The sequence below is a fragment of the Sorex fumeus genome, unplaced genomic scaffold, assembly GCF_029834395.1.
Source record: "Sorex fumeus unplaced genomic scaffold, SorFum_2.1 ptg000072l, whole genome shotgun sequence".
In the NCBI taxonomy this organism is placed as follows: domain Eukaryota; kingdom Metazoa; phylum Chordata; class Mammalia; order Eulipotyphla; family Soricidae; genus Sorex; species Sorex fumeus.
Window position 1 is genome coordinate 9,620,805 of NW_026606129.1, and position 24,535 is coordinate 9,645,339.

At 55.4% G+C, this 24,535-nt stretch overlaps 1 protein-coding gene across 2 annotated transcripts in view; it reads right to left on the reverse strand.

The window, feature by feature from the left end:
* VGLL4 (vestigial like family member 4) overlaps window positions 1-24,535 on the reverse strand; it is a 98,365-nt gene that overhangs the window by 62,509 nt on the left and 11,321 nt on the right. For both annotated transcript variants that reach the window (XM_056129628.1, XM_056129627.1), the window contains exon 2: window positions 18,350-18,426. In XM_056129628.1, the coding sequence (XP_055985603.1) occupies window positions 18,350-18,413 (64 nt within the window). In that variant the 5' untranslated portion in view covers window positions 18,414-18,426. The remainder of the gene's footprint in view (window positions 1-18,349; window positions 18,427-24,535) is intronic.

Genomic DNA, 24,535 nt, shown 5'->3' on the forward strand with positions numbered 1-24,535 from the left:
CACGGCCAACCCGGGTTCAATTCCCAGCATCCCATAGGGTCCCCCGAGCACCACCAGGTGTAATTCCTGAGTGCAGAGCCAGGAATAACCCCTGTGCATGGCCGGGTATGACCCAAAATGTAAAAAAAACAAAAAACAAAAAACCAGAAACACCATTTTTAAAGTCCAACTGGTACTGCGATTTGCCAAAGCAGACTGAGGCTGGGGAAGACGAGCACCTGTGAGGCCGCATCTTCCGCCTGGAGCAAACCCCCCCCACCCATAGAGTGGGGGCCCCTCCTAGGCCCCCCAGGGCTCGGACCCTGGGCAGAGAGTCTCCAGTTCCATCTTTCTGCCACGCCAGCAGCTCTGGAGCCGCCTGAGACTGGCCCCTCCGGCCCTTGTGGGAAACGTCTGGTTAAACCACCGCATGGCAATCCCATTTCCTTGCCGGGCAAGCGGTTTCCCGGTTTCCCGAGGAGGCCTCGCTCACGCGGCCCGAACAACCACACTCTGACATCGCAGCCACTATAAATCACCCGGCGGGGCCAGAGCGAGGCACAGCACGGAGGGCGCTTATCTCACGTGCGGCTGGGTCGGGTTCGATCCCCGGCAGTGCATACGGTCTCTTGAGTCTGCCTGGGGTGATTCCTGAGTGCAGAGCCAGGAGTGAGCCTGGAGAACTGCCAGGTGTGGTGCTCACAAGAAAAAACAAGAGAGAGAGAGAGAGGGGGGCTGGAGCAATAGCACAGTGGGTAGGGTGTTTGCCTTGCACGCAGCAGACCCGGGTTTGATTCCCAGCATCCCATATGGTCCGCCGAGCACCACCAGGAGTAATTCCTGAGTAAAGAGCCAGGAGTAACCCCTGCGCATCGCTGGGTATGACGACCCAAAAAGCAAAAAAAAAAATAAAGAAAGAAAGAAAAAAAGAGAGAAAAGAAAAGATAACCAGGGACCCCAGCGTGGCTCAAGGGTTGGATGGCCTCAGTCTCGTCCCGGCACCTCGTGCCTGGTGCCCGGAGCACTGTGAAGAGCCCTCCTGAGCACCTCATTCGTTCTGGATTAGAGAGTAAAGATTCTCTGCTCTGAGGATCACCAGAAATGCCTCTTCCTCCCCCAGAGAAAACAGATCAAAAGCCCCAAGAATCATACTGCAGACTTGAATTTAGGAATCAAATCCTAAATTTGACTCAGTTTCTTTGTCTACCTTAGCAATGAATGATTTTATTTTGATTTTATTTATACATACATAATATCTGTATGATTTTATTTTGGTTGAGGGGCCCGACTCAGCAGTGCTCGGACACTACTCACAGCTCTGTGCTCAGGGGTCCCTGGCAGTGCCTGGAGGAGCACATGGTGCCCGGGATCATGTTCCTACCAGCATCTTCTGGCCCACTAACCCCCACTAAACCGTGGCTCTGGGGAACGAGCCCAGCAGTGCTCAGGGTTACTCCTGGCTCTGTGCTCAGGGAGCACTCCGGTGGGCTCAGGGGACATATTGGGTTAGCTAGAGATGCAACCTGGGCTGGCCGTGTGCCAGTGCCCACCTTTACTCTCCTCTGTGGCTTCCTCTGTGTGTTTCCTGTGGAGCCACAGGGGTCACTCCTGGCAGGGCTGGGAGGAGGGGGAGCGAGATCCCTGTGTGGGACTGGGGTCTGAACCAGGTCACTGCACGCAAGTCAGACTCTCCCCAGCCCGACTCCTTAACTCTCCCCTGTAGATTCCCAGAAGCAGCTGGACAGCAGAGAACAAAACAAAACCAAAACACCACCCAGCAGACATTATTTACTAGGAAGTTTCAAAGGTACTTGAGACAAGATTAGAACCGGTTGGACCCGTCTGAACAGAGAAACCACACACGGGAGAACGCAGAGAAGAAATGACCTAATCGTTGAAATTCTAGGTGCCCGGGGAACTTTGCCAAGGAAAACGTCGGGTCCAATCCTGCTTAGAAATAGATTCTGCAAAAACTCGGATTATCTCACCGAGAGATATTGGAACTTCTTGTCAATTTCAGTCACCCCCAACACTGAAACTCCAGGACCCGCGAGAGAACCTGGGAAGATTCATCCCCGGGTCGGCCCGGCCTGGCTCCCAATTCCTTGAAGTTTTGGGGGAAGCAGGATCTTAATGAAATAAGTGCTCTGGTTAACTGAGAGGCGTTAGAAATAGTTTCCCATTACTTGGAGGATGATCACAGAGCAGCTACTTTAATCCACCTGGAGCAGAGCCAGTATAAAATGGCAAAGGCACAGGTAAGACCAGGCTTTGGGGGGCTTAAAACAGGGAAACTCGGCCTCTGCCCCCGGGCTATGCCGAAGGCCAAGGACCAGCCTCTTAGGACGAACCTTCTCAGAGAATTCCAATTTCTGTTAGGTTTTCTGGGCCATAAGCAGGGTTTGAGCGTAACGAAATCGACTCAGTTTCTTTGTCTACCTCAGCAATGATCTGTCGCCATGTATTTACTATAGTCAGGGAGAAATGGGTGTAATCACGTCTTATCTAAAAAAAGTATCTGCGTACAAATGCTCATCATACCTCCTACATACCTAGCAAATTGCCTTTCAGAAAAGGATTCCTAAAAATAGGTCTGGCATGCCCAGAAATATGCGTAGATACAAAAACATTCACGAGGAGAGAGTTCAGTGGGCCAGGCACGCGCTCTGCCTGGAGAGGGTCCATCTCTGGCACGCACGGCCCCTGGTTCCCGAAGCACCCTGAGCACTGAGCCATGAGAAACCCCTGAGCCCCACGGGGGGCGGGGGGCGGGCAAGAGTGACCTGAAAACAACAACAAGGACAAAATTCATGACGACATTGTTTATAATCAACCCCAGAAACCTTGGAAACTAAGAAATTGAGCTCAATGTAGAAATATTTTGCCTTATGTGCCTGTGGGTTCCATCACTGGCACCAAAAAACAAAAACAGTAAAGTGATATCGATCCGCATTTCTTAAAAAATGTTTTAAAAGTCCACAATAATTCTAAGTGAAAATAAAAAGCGAGCCCTGTACATACGGCATAACTCCAGTTTTGCTTAGACACTATTGCGAAGCTGGCCACGGGTACATACGATAGATAAAATTCTATTTTTTTGAAATATCCTCTACTTGTTTGAGACCTCCACCCCACAACAAACAGTACCACGACGACTTGTGGGGCACAGGGAAGACCGTGGGGAGAGAGGTGGTCATTGGTGTTGTTTTTTTTTAAATAAATGTTCAAGAAGCAGGAGACAATAAACCCTCGGTTTTTAAATTCCTTATACTGATTTATTTACTGTCATCTGTCCTTTGCTCAGAAAATAAAGGTTTTCTCTCCAGTGTCTGAAGTGGAAGCAAGAGACAGGACAGAGGGAAGTGACGTGCCTTGCAGCGGCCAACCCAGGGCCAACCCCTGGCATCCCACGGGGCCTTTCATGGATGCCAGGAGTGATCCCTCAGCAAAGAGCCAGGAGCAAGAAGGGAGGGAGGGAGGGAGGGAGGGAGGGAGGGAGGAGGGAGAGAGGGGAGGGAGGGAAGGAAGGAAGGAAGGAAGGAAGGAAGGAAGGAAGGAAGGAAAGAAGGAGGGAGGGAGGGAGGGAGGGAGGGAGGAGGGGAATGTCTGAAGGGGCAGAGGAGAACACAGGTGGGCACACAGGTGTCCCAAAAACATCCAGGACAATGACCCCTGAACTCCGACCTGGAGAAAGCCTTGGGTACCAGCAGGTTGGGCCCAACTCCCCAGAATGTCTGAACACACACACACACATACACACGCAAATCCATACACAGGCAAGTAGTGACACAGACACGTACTGATTGTAAGCAGCGTGTACAATACCTTCCCGAGGTGTCTGACATGCCCCAGAGGTGAACGATCCCCGTGAATAAAGCCCACTCGAGTTCACTCACGAGAGGGATGGCGGGTCATTCCCAGGGGCACCGAGGGCCTTACACCCCCGTGGCCCAGCACCTTCCTATCGACACTCCTTACGGCTCCACTGATTCTGTGTTGTTCGGTTTGGGGGACACATCTGGTGGTGCCCAGGGGACCACACAGGGTGCCGGGGATCCAAGTCCGTTCCGCAGGTGCCAGGCGAGTGACTTCCCTGCTGCACGTCCCTCCAGCCCCGGTGTCCACTGGCTTTCTAACAACCCTGCCGCTCCCAAACACTTATCCCAGAGCACACAAACACACATGCACACACAGAGACACACACACAGACACATGTGTACACAGGACACACACGGCCACACAGAGACACAGAGACACATGTGTACACAAGGTCACACACAGACACACATGTGCACACTCGAACACATGCACTCACAGGCACACATGCACACAGACACATACGCATGCGCATGCACACAGACCCACACAGACGCACATGCACACACGGACACACATGTACACAAGGACACAGAGACACACGTGTGTACACAGACACACAAGGACACAAGAACACACATGGACACACATGCGCACTCAGGAACACATGCACTCACACAGACTCACATGCACACACGACACAAATGCACGCACACACAGACATGTGTAGAGACACGAGTGTACATGGACACATGCGCACACACACACGTGCACATGGATACATACGCAAGCACACAGACACCCCCAAGAGGGCCAGCCTCTAGAGTCAGCTTCTGGTCTCAGCCCAGCATCAGAGGCTGTTCCTGGCCCGGATGAGGCAGACCTCCCCGCCCACCCCCTGCACCACCAGAACTTGGCCCCCCTCGAAGACAAAAGCAGAAGGGGGCCGCCAGCACTGGGCAGGGAGGCAGCCTGGGGGAGGGAGGGCCTGGGCTGCAGACTAGCTAATTCTGGAAGGAAAGTTGTTCTGATGCTGCAGCCGTGCAAAGGCCCTGAGGCAGGGAGGGAAGCTGGGAACTAGTGCCCAGGACAAGAAGGAGCCCGGCAGGGCTGACAGGTTAGGTGGGAGCACTGCCCTCCGGGTGCTGGGGGCCAGGGAGGATGAAAATGGTCAGAGGTGGGCTGGTGGGGGGAGGGGAGCCAGGCGTGGGATGACTCAGCTGTTGGCCCAGCTATGTTTGGTCAGGCCTGGCAGTGAAGCAGAGGCCACGGGAGGGGGGGGAGGGGGCGCAAAGCCCTACAGGCTTCTGAGCTCCCTGAACACCAACCTCCACCCCGGAAGGCCCTCTGAGGGGCTCTGCTCTGAGCGCGAGAAGCTTCTTCTCAGAAATCCCAGATTCTCGCTCCTGGCTCTGGGCTCAGCGACCACTCCTGGGGGGTGCTCAGGGGCCCCCATGGGGTGCTGGGCAGGGAGTGAACCCGGGTGGGCCATGCAGCACCCTCCCTCAAGTCCTGCAGCTCTGCCCCCCCCACTCTCCTTAACCCTTCCCCGACCCCCACCCGACAGCTCAGTTCTCCGAGAGCTTCCCCGTCCCGCACACCTCAGCCCGCTCCGGCCCTGCCCTGCTCACAGCCCATATGCGCTGGTCCTGGGTTCGACTCTTGGAACCGTTTGCTGCTCCCGCGGCAACTCGGATGCTTCTGCTGAACCTCCGGCCGCCTCTGGAATCCACACAGGCAAACCACGCTCTCTGCTTTGAGGGCCAAGGCAGGGGTGTCGGCGTGATCGAGCGACCCACTGCTCGGCCTGGGTGGGTGTCACAGCCGGGAGGGAGAGAAACCCCCCGGGAGAGTTTCCCACCTGTCTTTGTCTTCCCTTGACTGTCCGGACATGACAGAAGGAGGGAAGAGACGGGTGCCAGGGACAGACCATGTCCACGTGCACGTAGGTCCAGAGGGCAGCCGGGCGACGTCCCTGCCCTGGCCCCCACAGCGAGGGCTACAGTCCTCAAGGGGACCCAGGGGACATGCCCGTCCCCTGCCAACACGGGCTGGGGGGGGGGGAGTATTTGCCGCCTGTGGGCACCCACGCAGGCATCTGCTCAGAGTCCTTCACAAAGGCCAACGGGAGGCAGCGTTGGCCCAACTCAGGGGTTCCGCTCCCGTTTCTCCCTGGAGCTTTGCCTCCCGAACATGCCGGGAAGCATCCCTGGAAGGGAGACCGGGAATCCGAGGCGCTCGAGTCAAACCCAGGCGCCACCAAATCACCTGGTCTGTGCAGGCTGTGAAGAGCGCTGGGAGCACAGGGGAGATTTTCTTTAGGGGGGTGGAACATCCCTGGACTTGCTCAGGAGGCCAGGGCCCCCCAGGGATTCCCAAAACTGGGCGGGGTGGGGGGGTCAGTTCAAAGGCTCAAAGGCCTCTGTCCCTGCAAGGCAGAATCCTTGGGTTCCCCCAGGGGTGTCCAGGTGGCCTCAGGGTTGCGTCCACTAAGGCTCGGGGCAGGCCAGGCAGTGCCGGGGACCTCAGGGTCTAGTCAGAAGCCCCGCACCTACTATCTCTCCGAGTCCTAACATACATTATCCTAATTAAATAAATTTCTAGGAAATGGAAAATCAGATGGGCTGGTCACATAATGAGATTAAGAGACGACCACTGGACTAGAGCCATTACCAACTGGATTCCACGGGATGTCAAAAGACCGCGTGGCCGCCCACCTACGAGATGGCCAGACTTCTTCCTCAAGATCATGAATGATCAGTTTGAGGCTCTTCGTGTTCCTAGAACAAACAGACGCCATTAGGCTACACTAGCACGCGACAGGGACAAATGGAGACATTACTGGCGCCCGCTCGAGCAAATCGGCGATTAATGGGAAGTCAAGTGATCAAGTGATCAAGTGATCCAGGAAATGGAAGTAAAAGGCCTGGCTGAATTGGATGGGCAAAGCTCATGTACTGATGCTACTGATTATTTCCGTGCTTTATCTGGTGTGTGGGTGGGGGCACCCCTGACAGTGCTCAGCACGGACTCCCAACTCTGTGCTCAGGGATCGCTCCTGTGGGGTGGGGGGCTCTGGGGACCCTGTATGGGTGCTGTGGATGGGCCTCCGATGGGTCACACCGAGGCAGGCACTTCCCACTTGTACTCCCTCTCCAGTCCAAGCGGCATTCACAGACGGTTCCGGGACACTTCCAGAAATGTCTGGAAAGGCAGGTGTATGGCGCAGTGTTTCTACTCTAGAGGGATGGGATTCTCCGGAAGATCAAATAGTGAACACTTCTTTAACGCAAAGGAGTCGGAAATGATCACTCTGGCCAAGAACCAAGTGCTGGGAGATAAAGGGACACATATGAGGACCTCCCAGTATCTGTACCGCAAACCACAATGCCCGAAAGGAAAGAGACAAAGGCAGAGACAGAGAGAAGAAAAGTACCACAGAAACAGGCAGGGGGGAGGGTGGCAGGAGGGGCCTGGGGACACTGGTGGTGGGAAATGTGAACTGGTGAAGACTGGGTATTGGAGCATCGTATGACCGAAATTCAATCATAAACAACTTTGTTGCTGCGTATCTCACGGTGATCCAAATTGAAAAATGATAACAACAATAAAATAAAACAAAGTGGAGGGGCTGGTGAGATAGGACCTTGCACATGCTGACAAAGGTTTTATTCCCCAGCACCCCACACGGTCCCCCGAACCCTGCCAGGAGCCGTAAGCAATGAGACACGGGTGAGCCCTGAACACAGAGCCAGGAATGAGCCCTGAGCACAGAGCTGGGAATCAGCCCTGAGCACCGCTGGGTCTAACCCCACCAAAAGCAAACGAAATAAGGAACTGTGGTGAGGCCTGTCCCCTGGATTACGAAACTCTTCACAAGCCGCCCCGCCCCCACCGTCACAGCGTCCCTTTTCATTCATTCATTCATTCATTCGCTTTATTTTTTATTTTTATCCAGGCACTTGCCTTGCACATGAGTTGCCATAAAGCTAAGGATAAAAGTTCCACGTCTCTGATGCTCTAATTTGACTCCCCCACCAAAGCCCCACACAGGCCCCTGGCCACCCCCTGGGTAAGCTCAGTCCCTCCAGCCGTCTGCGGGGCCTGACCCTCCCGTGAGCTGCCCCCTATGGGGATGCGGGCAAGTCTCTCCGCGTGCCCCCGTCGCTCCGGCTCGCTTCCCACGCGTGACCTGCTCTCCCTGCACCCCCTCACAGCACGGCCCGTTTCGCCTTTGCCTCTGGCCCGGCCGCATCCCGCTGGGGATGGAGACCAGGTTCTTTCTCCGAGCGTCCGTCCTTCTGCTCCTGGATTGTTTCCAGATCTTGGCGGTCATGACTGGTCCTTTAGCATACTTGAAACAGACACAGTTTCTCCATCCATTAGCCCTCAAGCCGGAGGGAGCCTGAGGCAGTGTATCCTCCCCAACATCCTCCGAAGAAAGAAAAGCCAGACCGGAGCGATAGTACATCGGGAAGGACATTTGCCTTGCATGCGGCCGACCCAGGTTCAATCCCCAGCATCCCTTATGGTCCCCCAAGCACCGCCAGGAGTAATTCCTGAGTGCAGAGCCAGGAGGAACCCCTGAGCATTGCCTTGTGTGACCCCCCCCAAAAAAAAAAAAACAGGGGGGCAGAGCGATATCACAGTGGGTAGGATGTTTGCCTTGCACGCGACCAACCTGGGTTCAATTCCCAGCATCTCATATGGTCCCCCAAGCACCGCCAGGAATGATTCCTGAGTGCAGAGCCAGGAATAACCCCTGAGCATCACTGGGTGTGACCCCCCCAAAAAAACAGGGGTGCTGGGGAGCAGTAGTCCAGCGGGTCGAGCACTTGCCCTGTATGGTAGGGCCACCCCAGGCTCCAACCCCAGCACCCCGTGGGCTCCCCAGCCCTACACGACGGATCCCTGGACAGAGCCAGGAGTGAGCCCTGAGCACAGCCAGTAGGGGCCCAAACACAACACGGAAGAGGGACAAAGATCGCAGCTGCCCATGCCGTAGGATGGGACACGGGGGCCTGGCTGGGCACCCCCACTGCTGTGTCTCTGCTCAGACCCACCCAGCAGCCCCCAGAGCACGGACCCACACACTCGCTCTTCTCCATCAGAACATCAACTGGGAAAATTCCACGAAGCCGGGGCCTGGCTTGAAGCCCAGTGTCCAGCCACACGCCTCTTAAAAATAGGTTTGTCAGACGCCCCGCGATGCGTTTGGAGAGACCGGGCGAGTGGCCCACGCGGCCGGCCCAGACCTGGGCACTGGCCAGCCCAGTGCTTGCTGGGACTGCGCCGTTTTGGCCCTTCATTTCCCAGAACAGCAGATCACAAGCCTCCAAGCAGGCAGGGGGACCCTCCGGGCCAGCGAAGGGCTTCCCGGCTTTCCCGGCAAAGACGCCAAACTCCCGTCTCACACTTCAGCCCGATTAAGGGCGACGTGCCAGCACAGTATTCACACGCCATGAGGGTGAGGGGGGTCCTCCCCGAGGGGGCCCCCAAGGACTGATAAGTTCACAACTGCACAGTCTTTTTTTTTTCAGGTCACACCCGGGGATGCACAGGGGTTCCTCCTGGCTCATGCACTCAGGAATTACTCCTGGCGGTGCTCGGGGGACCCTATGGGATGCTGGGAATCGAACCTAGGTCGGCCGTGTGCAAGGCAAACGCCCTCCCCGCCGTACTCGCCCTCTGGCCCCAGACCCCATATCTGCCAGAGAAAGCAGTCAGGAGACAAGAAAGAAGAGAAGAAAACTTACCCCTGAGGGGACTTAAGAGCTGCTCCCTGGAATGAGTTTCTGGGTCCAAGGGGGCTCCCTGAGTCTTGGGGCGGGGGGGAAGAATGAGAACTGGGGGCCCATCCACACCTCGGAGTTAGGAATGGGGGTGAGGCTGGGTTCCCTCTCTGGAGGGCACCCGGGAGCAGGGGGGGCTGTGGGGAGGAGTCAGCCAGGGCTAGGGGGGTGTGGGGGGCTGGTCCAGTGCCCGAACATTCCTGGTGCCAGCGAGAGCTGATGCTGAGCCGGGCACAGCAGGTCTCCAGGGCACCTCAGAGATGCCTCACTGCAGATGGCCCCGGGGACGACACAGTCCTGGCAGCTTCAGTATCCAAACCTCACAGCCTCGGCGGTGACCAGGGACCAAACCCGTCTGAGGACCTGAGCTGTCAGGCGGGGGTACCCAATGCCCAGTGCTCAGAAACACTCAGCTCCTGCCCGCTCATCCCTGGGGGGAGCACCTCCACCATGAGGGAGAAGTCTGGGGTGCAGGAGAGGCGGAGACAGAGTGGGAGGACTCGGCAGAGGCCAGGCAACCAGGGTGGCCCTTTGTGGGTTCCAGGGACCAGGAACAGACGCGCTGTGGGCATGGTTTGGTCCCACACAGCAACGCTCCCTGGGGACAGACACACAATGTCAGGATGAACAGACACACAGACATGCTAGGAGCAGGGCTTGGTTCCGTGCAGCGACGCTCCCTGGGGACAGACACACAGCGTCAGGACAGACAGACACAGAGGCCAGGGCCAAGCGGCACCTGCCCAGGGACGCCCACCCGTGGCTGTTGTCCTTCCGTATCGTGTTCACACAAGGACGCATGATGGACTGACGTAAAAATAGACTCTGCCTTCAAGATAAACTTTTAAACATGAGCCCCCCACACTCAGTGACGGCGTCCCGTGCTGAAACTCTCGCTTCTGAGAGCATCTTTCACCCTTCTCTTCTGGGTACACAAACTTGCTCAAGAACTGTTTCCTGGGCCAGAGTGATAGTACAGTGGGTAGGGCCTTTTCCTTGCATGCGGTTGACCTGGGTTCAATCCCCAGCATCCAGCATCCCATAGGGTTCCCCCAAACACACTGCCAGGTGGAATTCCTGAGCGAGAGCCAGGAGCAACCCCTGAGCACCGCTGGGTGTGACCCAAAAGCAAAAAAAAAGAACAATTTCCTAGGCAGCATTTATCATCCATATTTTCCATATTTACGTACAAGTTCTTTAACACATAGGAAATTTGCTTTGGTGTAGAGTAGAAGGTACTACACCTTAAAAAAATTTGGGGGGGGCCGGAGCGATAGCACAGTGGGTAGGGCATTTGCCTTGCACACGGCCGACCCGGGTTCGATCCCCGGTATCCCATATCCCAATCACCGCCAGGCGTGATTCCTGAGTGCAGAGCCAGGAGTGACCCCTGAGCATCGCTGGGTGTGACCCAAAAGGCAAAAAAAAAAATTGGGGGGGTTTGCACCCACAGTGCACAGGGATCGCTCTTATGGGAGGCCTAGATAAAACCTGGGCAAAGTGAGTGCCCTACCCACTGTGCCATCTCTCCAGCCTTGGTCTAGTATTTTTCTGACGAGTTCAGCCTCTAGCAAATTAAACAGGAGGTTTTTTGGTGGTGGTTTTGGTTTGGGGGGGCCACACCCTGCAGTGCTCAGGGCTCACTCCTGGCTCTGTGCTCAGGGATCCCTCCTGGCAGGGCTCAGGGGACCATCTGTGGTAGCTGGGATTGAATCCTGGTGAATCACATGCAAGGCAGTGCCCTACCCACTGGACTATCCCTCCAGCCCAACTAAACATTTTATTCGGAGGGCCTCAATGGGGCTCTTGGCGGGGAGCTGAGACCCCTCTCCGCCTTGCTCACTGGGATTTGCTGTTGTTGCTTTGGTTCAGTTTAGTCTGGGCCACACCTGCCAGTACTCAGGATTTGCTCCTGGCTCTGTGCTCGGGAACCACTCCTGGCGAGGCTTGGGGGACAACCACGTTTGCCGCGTGCACGGCAAACGCGCCTTCACCCCTGACCTGTGTAGCTCTGAACCCTCAAGTTCATTTCGAAAGAGACTGCAGGGCCAGAGTGAGGTGACAGTGGGTAGGACACCTGCCTCGCTGCAAAACAAAATAATAACTGAGTTATTAATAGACCGTCTATTAATAACTAAATTAATAATAACTAAATAACTAAAGAGACCGCCGTCCAGCCAGGCGAGTCCCACACAGGAGGGACGGTCTCAGCAACGCGGACTTCTCAGCAACGGGCTTCGAAGGGTGAGAGGCTGAGGAGCTTGGGAAGACGAGGGGAACCTTTCCTCCCCAAACCGACAGGGGAGAGGAAGAAAGAGCAGGAAGAGGGAACGTGCAGGGGGGTGGGGGAATGAGTCCCAGGAAGGGGAAAGAACTGCCCCTTGCAAGGTTTCGATCAGCACGGTTTCTGCTGGCTCCAAACGGCTCTGTGAGTGTGCCCTGGAGGGAGGGAGGGGCTTGTAAAGACTGATTCACTTGAGGGAATAGCAATGAGGTGTCCAGGTGTCTTGGGGCCATCCGGTGGGGCCAGCTCCCGAATCCACGCTGCTAACTGACCTTCCTCACGGAGGTCCATTTCAAACCGCACCATGCATGGGGCTGGAACAGTAAGAGCACAGCGGGTGGGGCGTTTGCCTTGCATACGGCCGACCTGGGTTCGATTCCCAGCATCCTATAAGGCCCCCTGAGCACTGCCAGGAGTGGTTCTTTAGTGCAGAGCCAGGAGTAACCCCTGAGCATCTATGCATCTCCGGGTGTGACACCCCCCCCCCCAAAAATAAAAGCGCCACGCTAATCTGCCCTGACCGAAAACTCAGAAAGCATGTGGAATCCTCTGCGGAAGCTGCTGGAAGGGCCTGAACGAAAACGCTTGGGCTGGCGGCAGCAATGAGGGGAGCCATGGGCCCCCTCAGGGACACTCTGGTTAGCTGCATGCAGCTTGTGGACAGGGATGCTGCGAGATCACAGTTCTCGGAGGGACCACGAGATGTGCTGTCGGTGGCCCCGGCCTCTAGAGAAGGCCACAAATTCAGTCCTGACACTGGAAGGTGAACAGAAGTCACGAGCCGGGCCGCGGCAGACCGCAAGCCTGCCCAGCGCCTGCACTGGTCAAGGCCAGGCTGGCGGTCAGAGCAGAGGCCGAGCGCCAGGACCCACGGGGAGGACACTGGTTTTATGTTTTCTTTCTTGCTAAATTTTTTTTTTTGAGGGGTGGTATAGGAGGGTGACAGGGAAGAGTCTGGGGTCACACCCGGATCACTCCTGGCGGTGCTGGGGAGACGGACAGTATGTGCTGTCGGGACTGAACCCAGGTCAGCCGCGTGCACGGCAACTGCTTTCACCCCTGGGCTCTCTCTGGCCCTGACGTCACATTAGAGTGAAGTCTTCCAAACACGGTGTGGTCAGAGGGTGCCCCTGCGCAGAGAGTGTGCAGGACACAGAGGCATGTGTGTGTCTATGCGTGCGTGCATGCATGTATGTGTGTGTGTGTGCATGCTTGTGTATGTGTGTGCATGTGCGTGTGCACGTAACGTGCGTGCATGGCATTGGCATGTGTATGCGTTGCACAAACCCGGCTGTACCAGAGACAGACACCGGGAGAAGCGGCAGACAGAATGGATGAATGGTGAGTGAATCATTAAGGAGGGACAAGTAATGGTGAATATGGTTAAAGGATTATGAGCCGTAGAAATGCAGTATCCCCCTTGGGGCTGGAGCCATAGCACAGCGGGTAGAGCATTTGCCTTGCATGCGGCCGACCCGCATTCGATTTCCAGCCTCCCATATGGTCACGGCTAATTCCTGAGTGCAGAGCCAGGAGTAACTCCTGTGCATTGCCAGGTGTGACCCAAAAAAGAAAAATAAAATAAATAAATAAATAACTGCAGTATCCCCTGGCTAGAAGGTTCTAGGGGCGAAACCCTGTAGGGTTTCGGGGCTGCTGTCGGCCTGGCGCTGGGGACGTAGGTGGGTCGCGGCTCTGGGAGGCACCCAGGGCTCCCGAAGCCACGCTCGGCCCTTGGGCATCTTCCTGGCCCCAGCACTCCCCTTTTCTCGGCCGGGTTTTGTTTTGTCTTTGGAACCAGCCCCGAGGTGCTCAGGGTCGACCTGCCCTGGGCTCGGGGACCCCTCCTGGGGGCCAGGTCAAGAACTCACTCCCGAGGACGCGTGACCAGGAGGCAGGAGCCCAGCTGGGGCGCCACCAGGAAAGTCACCTCCCAGAGCTTCCCTTATCCTCCTCTCTCTGGGTGTCCCTGCCCCGGTCAGAAGCCCTGGGTGGGCCGGCCTGGAGGCCCCTGGGGAGTCTGAGGAGGAAGGAGGAAGGCGACCACGGCCCAGGGCACAGACCAGGGGGCGCCCTGGGTGTGACCCACGTATGTCCACCTTCTCCAGCCCCAACCAGCCACCCGGAGCCACCCGGTGTGGGTCACCAGCCTGCCAGAGAGCGGCACAGTGACGGTGACGGGTGAGTCAGCACCTCCCGGCCAGAGCAGGAAGTAAGCGCTGCTCCCGGCAGAGAGCGACGCTCCACTCATATTTTCACCTGAAGCCTGACACTGATGGGGCCCCAGGGCTACTGGGGGGGACACAGGCCCCGGCTCTGGGGTGAGAGCCCCACGCGGGGCAGGAGAGGCCAGTGGAGCTGCCCCACCACATGAAGCTTTCATGTCATTTCTGTCACGCGTGAATAGTGTGTGTGTGTGTATGTGTATGTGTGTGTGTGTGTGTGTGTGTGTGTGTGCGCACTCCAAGTCACGGTCCAGTGCTGGCATGAAGGCTGGCATGATCGAACGACACCAAGGGCATTCGCCTTGCACACAGTGGCCCGGGTTTGATCCCCGCATTCTCATAGAGTCCCCGGAGCACTGCCAGGAGTAATTCCAGAGCACAGAGCCAAGAGAAACCCCTGAGCATCACCCCCAGACCCAAAAGGAGGCGGATCGGAAAGAAAACAGCTCAGGCGTGCAGCTGTGGGCAACTGGGACTGCTCTCATCAGGGGGTCTTTTTTTTTTTTTAGTGTTATTTTTCCTTATCAGGGCAATATAAACCTACAGAGATACAAACATGAGGGCCCTGATCTGCAAAATAATATGGAAACAAAAGCTCAGGGAGGAGAGAGCGGCAGGACATCGGGAGGGCAAAGCACACTCTTGTGGGTCTATGCCCTGTGGGTTCGAGCATCCGCAGGGGGTCCCGGAGAACCACAGGCTGAGGCAACAAAAAAGAAAATCAACTTCGGAATTTCCACGCTTCTCCACCTTCCCAGGAGGCTCTCCTACTTGCAGTGACTGACCCCAGGGCCAACCTCAGTGGCTGCCACCAAGCAAGAGAGGACAGAGAATTTCCAGGAGCTTCTCCGGGGACAACAGCAGCGTGCATGCTAGCTTTATCCAGCTGCTGTGGCCGTGGGCATGTTTGGGACCCCTGACCCGTCCACCAAACCCTCAAAGCTGAGAGGACGAGTCCGCGGGCATCAGGAGCCAGCCCAGCATTTGCGTGGCCTCCCTCACTGTGGGGCGGAGGGGCTGGAGCCATAGCACAGCGGGGAGGGCGCTTGCCTTGCATGGGGCTGGCCAGGGTTCGGTCCCCGGCACCCCATGTGCCCCCCCAACCCATTCTCCCCGCCACCTGAGTCCTGTCAGGGGTGACCCCTGAATGCAGAGCCAGGAGTGAGCCCTGAGTACCACGGGTTGTAGCCCAAAAACAAAGAAGAAAGTGGAGTCTCAGGGAGAAAATCAGCCCAGACCCAGGGGGAAATGTCTGATCAGCATGAGAAAACATTATTGGGGAGGGGGGTTGTTTGCTATTAGGGAGGGACACACCTGAAAGTGTTCCAGTCTCACTCCTGACTCTGAGCTCAGGGATCACTCCTGGTGGTGCTTGGGGGACCATATGGGATGCCGGAGATCGAACCCAGCTTAGCTGTGTGCAAGGCCAGCACCCTCCCCACTGGACTCTCTGGCCCCTGAGAAACCATCATTAACTGTATTGTAGATCACAAAACCTCAATCAATAATTTTTTGTTGGGCCGGAGCAATAGTGCAGCGGGGTAGGGCTTTTGCCTTGCATGTGGCCAACCTGAGTTTTAATCCCCAGCATCCCATAGGGTCCCCCGAGCACTGCCAGGAGTAATTCCTGAGTGCAGAGCCAGGAGGAACCCCTGAGCATCGCTAGGTGTGGCCCAAAAAGAAAAACTTTTTTGGTTTTGTATTTTGTTTTGAGACCATATATGGAGATGCTCAGGGGTTCCTCCTGGCTCTGCACTCAAGAATCACCCCTGGCAGTGCTCAGGGGACCATAAGGGATGCCGGGTATCGAACCCAGGTCGGCCACGTGCACAGCAAATTCCTTACCCAGTGTACTATATCGCTCCGGCCCCAATCAATAAATCTTTTAAATAATTTATTTTCCAAAAATCCTATCAGAAAGTTCTAGAACCACCCCAAATGAACCAGATGAATGTTCCCCACCAAGCAATCACACACAGATGCCCCTGGGTGACGTAGACAGCAGCACCCACGTGCGCGGACTCACTTTGGACCAGTGGGAACCAGGCTGGGAGCGAGGTGGGGCCGCCCCAGCTCTGGCCAGTGGCTCCCTGGGAACAGGGCGACTGCCAATCTCCCCCGGGTCACCATCGAGTCCCTGCCAGGGCTCCCCTGGACTCTGACCCCATCAGTGTCTCACGAGCACCGAGACGATCATTTTGAGTAAATGTATTCCTTCTAGGCCATCCAGATAAATGTCTATTGTGCGACAACAAAACCGCCACTTCACCATGACTGGCACGGAGATATTTCTTTTCTTCTCTGAGCGCAGACATAATGAGTGAGGCCCTACGCTCCCGGTATCAGGCAGTCGGGTCCCTAATAGGTGCTGCTCCCCCAGACGCTCGCACAATAGCATCTTCGAGAACGCCTGCACAGAGCGAGAGGCAGGGGACGCATCTGGGTCACGAGTGGAGCCGAGAAACCGATCTCCAGGCGGCGAACATTTTTCTCTCGGTAATGAGACACCCGAATCAGATTACCTTCATGGAGGTTCTTTTTTTTTTCTTCCCCCTCTAAAGCATCCAGGAGAATGCTGAGTGTGAGAGCCACACACAACAAAAGCTAAATCAGGGTTAATCGAGGGCAGAGAGTAAGCCGAGTCAGGCTGGACAAGCCCGAAGAGGTCTTAAGACACGGGCGGCCAGACTGTGGCCGGGCGCCAGGGGCCTTGCGGGGGTTTGTCCTGTTCATGTCACCTGCTCACGGCAGAAGGATTCCCGGGTGCAGAGCCGGGAGTAACCCCGAACAGTGCCCTGTGTGGCTTCAAAACCAAAAGGAAATAATTTCTTCTAGCTCCCTTCAGGGCCGGCCACTAGAATCTTGTGTCTTGTGTGTGGGGCCCGGCCTGCGCCTCAGCGTTCGGGCTACAGACACGGTGAGACTTCCCCAGCCCCCACCCCCACCCCACATCTGCATACACAAGCCTGAGGCCCAGAATCTGATCCCCATTACCCGCCTATCACGTCAGCTCTGCCCCATCTGGAATCACCTTGGCGCACAGAAGAATGTTCTGGAATAAAATCCATTGCGTGAGCGGCCTGATCTCACCTGGGGTACAAGCCCTGCACCCACGCAGGGTCCCTGGGCCCTTGATCCTCCTGCTGCCCCTTCAGGCACTAAGAGGCCCCCAGAACCCCAAGGGAAACCAATGTAGATTATGTAAGAGACTGGGAGAAAGGGCCACCCTCACACTCACAGTGTCCTGCTCGGCTTCCAGGCCATCTGCATGCAGCTGGTGGCGGCCAGAGAGGGGGATGCAGGCACAGGGACAGTACAGACGGCCCCTGTGGTCTGTCTCAGGCGGGTCTTGGCAGCTGGACGGACCACAGCACAGGCCCTTCCGGCTGAACCACAAACTCACCTTCCAGCACCAGCCGCGGCGACAGCTCGGCCACCTGAGTTAGTGTCATGGACACTGCAGAGCTAAAGGTCATTCAACCTTGTCCCCAGCCCGAGAGTTGGCGAGAACACGACGCGGCTCGCCCGCCTGGTCAGCACGTCACCCCCGAGATGCTCCCCTCGGCTCCACAGAGGGACCAGCCTGACCCCTGCCCACCGCGACTCATCCCACACTCCCCGAGCAGGGAAGCGGCCACCAGCCTGGCTAGGCGGGACTCGGCCTCTGCTGGCCAGTGAGTCCAGCGAGCCCGAACCTTCCCATCCTGCAACCGGGACACACACCGATAGTTCCAACAAGTGGCGGCCCCAGGGCCCCACCTGCCGATGCCCACGGACCGCACCGTTCTGTGGGCCAGTGGTGGAAGCCACGGCGTTAGTCCACGCACCCCAGCCTGGAAAGACACGAAGGCACCCCATTGTTCAACCCCCACGACAGAACCCAGCTGCCAGGACAAGGCGTTCCCTGGCGCATGGCACAAGCCCAGCCCTCTGGGGGGGAACGTAAAAGAGACTTTGTTGTTCGGACCCAGGAAAATACACATGAGGCCTCTGAGTGAGCCTCCTGAGTCAGAGAAATACCTTACTGACGCAGGGGCAAGGCGCAACACACACACACACACACACACACACACACACACACACGCATACACACACATGTGCGCGCGTGCACACACATGTGCATGCAGGCACACATGCACACAGGAAAACGTGCACGCACACACACACATGCACAAACCTGTTCACACATGCACGCGCACGCACACATGAGTGTGCGCACCCCCCGTGTTAAAGAGAGCTGGTGACTGACTTACGTTTCTCATCCACGGCGTGCACCAGAGACGCGGCCCTTGACAAGACATCCAACGGCGTCTCCATTCCTGGTTGGAGCCTGAACGGGAACAAGAGGAATGAGGATTTCAGCCAAATTCGAAAGACTTGCAGAATTCTGGAAGCCGACCCTGGGCGCGATTCCCCGCCAGATGCAGTCACTCTTCTGAGGGCGCACGTTCCCCCCTCCACCCCCCGCCCTTGCAGAGCTCTGACTCAGGAGGACAGAGAAAGGGTTAAAGTCCACAGGGGCTAGAAGCGAACCTTTGCGGGCCCGCAGGAAGCAGCCCGGCCCTGAAAGGCCCCTGCACACGGCGACTCCCCCCACGAGGTTTGTGCTTATAAATGTTTGTGTGAGCATAATGACATGCTAGCCCGGACAAACCCAGGAAAAAATAGCTCTGGGGACAAAGGCTGCTCTATGCACGCAGCCACGCCAGCCCAGGACTTGAGCGGGGTGGCGGTCGGCATACTGGTTTTTAACAAAAACCCTGAGATTGCATTAATTCTTCCGTTCTTTCGCCTCCTTAGCGAAGAGATACTTTGCATGAGCGCAGAACTGAACCCAGGCCAAGGGGCCATGAAAAATGAATTTCACTGCTGAGTTCAAGGTCCTTTCAAGCCAAGTGGTATCTGTTGCTTTTCAACGCTGTTTTGAAAGCAATTGCAAAGCCTCCCACAGAATATCAATTTACCAAGCACCATATTTGGATTTGGGGGGGCAGGGGGTCCACACCCAGTAGTGCTCAGGGGCTATTACTGGCTCTGTGGTCAGGCATCACTCCCGGCATGCTTGGGGGACCGTATCAGATGTCACGGATCAAACCAGGTCAGCCGTATGCCAAGAAAACACCTACCCACTATCCTCTCTCTCTGGCCCCCAGCAACATCTTTTTTTCAAAGGCTTGTAATTTGTTTTTTCAATTCTATTTTTCTTAAGTGTCTGCATATCTAGGAATGCTCAGTGAAGCTGGGAGGGATTTCGAGTGCCCGGCTGCGACCACCCTATGGCCTTTGCCCCCGTAGGAGGCAGAGTCGGGCATTGAAAGCATAGGGAAGGATCCCGGGGCAGACTCGGAGTCCAGCATTTCAGATTTAAGTACCGTAGGAATGCGTTTCCTTACAGCTTCTGGGCAGCCAGTGTTAAAAATGGAGAAAACACTGGCTTGACAAATATAAACAAACAGAGCTACATTAAAGCAAGCGGCCAGGGCTGGAGCGATAGTCCAGCAGGGAGGGTGTTTGCCTTGCATGCAGCCAACCCGGGTCTGATCCCCGGCATCCCATATGGTCCCCCAAGCACCTCCAGGTGCAGAGCAAGAGTAACCCCTAAGCATCGCCAGGTGTTACCCAAAAAAGAAAAAAAATAGCAAGAAGCCTCTGCACCTCCAAAAAAACAAAGACCAATACCCAGACAGTCCAGCAGACTGGGAGAAATTATTAAATTATTTCTACTCATCAGATCAAGGGATATTATCCAAGATATCATAAGGTGCTGGTAGACAGGGTCAAAGCAATTGCACAGCGCTGTTGGGCATTTTTGCCTTGCGTGCAGCCCACCCGGGTTCGATCCCCAGCATCCCATGTGGTCCCTTCAGTATCACTAAGAGAAATTGCTGAATGTAGAGCCAGGAGTAACCCATGAGCATAGCTGGGTGTGACCCCAAAAGCCAAAAAACCTAAAAATTAAAAATTAAAAAAATGAAGTGTTGGTAGAACTTTGCATTAAAAAAATCCAACCCCTTATGGAGTTCGTGCCCAATTCAATCAGCTAATCAGGGCTGGAGCGATAGCACAGCGGGTAGGGCATCTGCCTTGCATGCAGCCAACATGGCCGACCCAAGTTCAATTCCTCCGCCCCTCTCGGAGAGCCCGGCAAGCTACCGAGAGTATTCGATATGCCAGACACAGTAACAACAAAGTCTCCAATGGAGACGTTACTGGGCCCGCTCGAGCAAATCGATGATCAACGGGAGGGCCTTTACTTTTTTTTTTACTAATCAGTGGCTGAATAAATAGCAGTACTCCTATGTTAAAAAAAAAAAATTCCAACCCCATCCAAAAATGGGGAGAAGAGATGAAGAGAAGCATCCTCAAAGAAGAAACCCACGCAGACAAACAACACAAGAAATGCGCTATCTCACTCATTAGGGAGATGCAAATCAAAACATCAATGAGATACCACATCAAGCCAGAGAGACAGAGACACATCACAAAAGGCAACAACAACCAGTGCTGGTGTGTGTGTGGGGGGGCAGGGAAGGGAAGGGGGAGGGCAAAACAGGGGGAGGGACGAGGAGGGGAGGGACAGGGCGTGGTGCATGGGGAGGGGAAAGGGACCCTCATTCACTGCGGGTGGGGATGCTGACTGGTCCAGCCTTTTTGGAAAACAATACAGACATTCCTCAAATAAACAGGAACTGAGCTTCCATGCCACCCAGAAATTCCACTCCTGGGAATCTACCCCAGGGGCCCAAAACACACTGCAAAAAAAGCATCTGCAATCCTGTGTTCATCACAGCATGAATCACAATGGCCGAAGTCTACAAACAACCCAAGTGCCCAAGAATAGAACAAGTGGATAGAGAAGCTATGGTACATCTACACAGCGGAATACTATACAGCCATTAGGGAGAAGCGATAGCACAGCGGTAGGGCGTTTGCCTTGCACGCAGCCAACATGGCCGACCCGAGTTCGATTCCTCCGCCCCTCTCGGAGAGCCCGGCAAGCTACCGAGAGTATCTCGCCCGCACGGCAGAGCCTGGCAAGCTCCCCATGACGTATTCAATATGCCAGACACAGTAACAACAAGTCTCATGATGGAGATGTTACTGGGCCCGCTCGAGCAAATCGACGATCAACGGGAGGGCCTTTACTTTACTTACTTTAGGGAGAAAATGGAATTTGCTGATATATGTTACACAGAGAGCATCACGCTGAGTGATAGGAGTCAGAGGGAGTGGGACAGAGAGAGTGAGCACACTCACTTTGGGGATATGAAGAAACACAGTAGGGAAGGATACCCAAATATCCAAAGACAACAGAAACAAGGGCCAGGCCGGTTCTTAGTAGGAAGCTTTCACAATTGGCGTGTTGGGGAGAGACGTGGTTAGAGACCAGTGTCCCGGGCTGGAGAGATAGTACAGCAGGGAGGGCATTTGCCTTGCACACGGTCAACCTGGGCTTTGATCCCAGCATCCCATACCGACAGGAGTGATTCCTAAATGCAGAGCCAGGATAACCCCTGAGCATCACTGGGTGTGATCCAAAAAGAAAAAGAAAAAGAAATCAGTGTCCCTAAGAGAAGGGACCCCTGTGACAATGACCGTGGGAAATGATGGCTCTGGACAAGAACTGGGTCCTGAAAAGAGGCCAGGTGACGTGCGTGATGCCCTTTCAGTATCAGGACTGCAAACCACGGTGCCTGTAAGGAAAACAGAGCGGGCCAGCGTGATAGCACAGCGGGTAGGGCACCCCTGACCTGGGTTCGATCCCCGGCACGCCACATGGTTCCCTGAGCACCGCCAGGAGGGATTTCTGGGTGCAGAGCCAGGAGTTAAGCCTGAGCAGCGCTGGGTGTGGTTCAAAAATGAAAAGGGAAAAAAGGAAAAAATTAAAATATCTGTCACACAGGAGGGAACTGACAGAGGAGGCAACTGACCCTGGTGGAGGGATTGGGGGCTCTGACCCTGTACTACTATGAGACACGATTGTGAACAACTTGGTGACTTGGTATCTCACGGCGATTCCACAAAGAACTACATTTAAGAAAAAAAAAGAAAGAAGCAAAGACCCTGCTTTTCAGGCCAATGCCAGCGTGCACCACGGGTGGCTCACACTTGAACGTTGGTTTAACACAAACTGCAGCACAGCTGCATGGCGCTGAGCTGGGCCTATTAGGCGCACGTCCACTGCACAGATCTGTAAACTCAGGGAAGGCAAGTCCTAGGCTTCTAGCGTCTTCCCACCTCGACACCCAGCAGCAAGATTCTGTTCACAATTGAAAGTGCCCGGCAGATGAAAACCCGCCATTTTCCCCCCGAGTCCCACCCAAAGCACAGCTGGCTTCCCACTGCTGAGGGGTGCTTGAGCTCACCAGGGCACCCCAGCAGGAGAGCACCCAGCCCAGGGTCTTGAACACCCAACAGACCATGCATGTGCCCGTCCACCCCCACCACCTCCCGGCCCCCACAGTGTGACTGACTCCTTTACTGGGAGGTGGGGGTTAGGGTACACCCCACGATGCTCAGGGGCTTGTCCTGCAGAACGGAGAGGAACCATCTGCTTCGAAGCTGCAAGCAGGCAGGTGCGTGGGGAACGTGTTTCCCACCCGGAGCCCCCCACCCCAGACCGAAGACGAGAATCTAAGAGCCCGGAACCAATTAGGACCACTCCCCCATCCGCCCCGTTTGGGGGTTGTGTTTCGATTTGTTATTGTGTGAAGCAAAAACAGTTTTTGTTGGGCTGGAGCAATAGCACATAAACGGGTAGGGCGTTTGCCTTGCACACGGCCAGCCCAGGTTCGATTCCCAGCATCCCCTGAGCACTGCCAGGGGTAATTCCTGAGTGCAGAGCCAAGAGGAACCCCTGTGCATTGCCAGGTGTGACCCAAAAAGCCAAAAATTAAATAAATAAGTAAAAATAAAGAGTTTTTGTTGAAAGAAATTAACTTAGAGGGATGCGAGGGCCGGGAAAGAGGCAGGTGTGCGCGGGAAGGGCAGGGCAGGCGAACGCGTGTGTTTGCCGTCGAGGATGCAGCGTGAGGGAGCCCGCGAGGGGGAGAGAGAGAGACGGTGTTCCAGCGGGAAGGCGGGCTGGGAAACCGCCAGCAAGCCCAGCTCTCCTTCTCAGAGTGGGGGGTGGGGGGAGACAGGGCGGGCGCTCCGGGGGTGGATGACTAAGCATCTGTGAACCGGTTCAAAGGTGGAGGAGGCGAAGGGGAGGTTTGGGCAGCCGGCGGTGACACAGGTGCCCCACTGACCCCAGAACTCACTCCTGTGCCCTCCCCCGGGCCAGTCTCCCCCCCTTGGGAAGGACTTGGGCAGAAAGTCTCGGATTTTAATGAAGTCCTCGTGCAGATACGCTCCTCCCAATTCCCGAGGCCGGATTCAGACTTGAAATTCGTTCACCATCCCCCTTAAACGGGAGGCCAGTGCTCTCAAAATTCTGAAGGTCCACAGACACATGGCAATGTGCACCCTGAGTTATACAAGTCATGGGCAGAAGCAAAATGTCAGCCCTGGGGAAAAGAAAAGCAACCAATGACAGAGCAGTGGTCCCCGAGGCACACCCCCAGAGGTCCGGGATGAACAGGACCGCAGAGAGCAGCCAGGAGTCTGTCCTGCACGCGGCTGACCGGGTTCCATCCCCCGCATCCCAGATGGTCCCTGCGCACCGCCAGGAGTGATTCCTGAGTGCAGAGCCAGCGTAACCCCTGAGCATCGCCGGGTGTGACCCCAAACCAAACCAAAACCAAAAGATTAAAGTTTATTCCTTCACGCTGAGCTCTCTGAAATCTTAACTCCCCAACAAGGCGCGTTCACGGAGGCCAGGGAGGAAGTGCTTCAGGCTGGTCTGCAAGGTCCCTGCCACCTGCTGTGGCCTTTTCTACACACCCACCCGGGAATCACCCTGAGCCCAGGAGAAGCAAGGAAGAATCAAGGAGCCAGGCTCCCGCCTTGAAACTCAAGTCTGTGGAATAAGATAACAAAGAGAAGACACACACACATACACAAACACACACATTCACACAGATACATACACACACATTCACACACACTCATACATACAAACTCACACACACATTCACACACAAATACATACTCACAGACACACACATCATACACACACATACACACAGACACAAACTCACACACAGAAAAGACACACTCACAGATACTCACACACTTTCACATACACACACAGACACAATCATACATACACATTCACACACATATACACCCACACACTCACACAGACACATTTACACACACTCACACACATACATACATTCACACACATACACACACTCATACACACACATACTGACACATACACTCACAGACACACTCACACGCACATCATGCACACACAACATCATACACACACTCACTCACATCCATGCACACACAGATACTCACACACATTCACACAAATACACACACGCAGA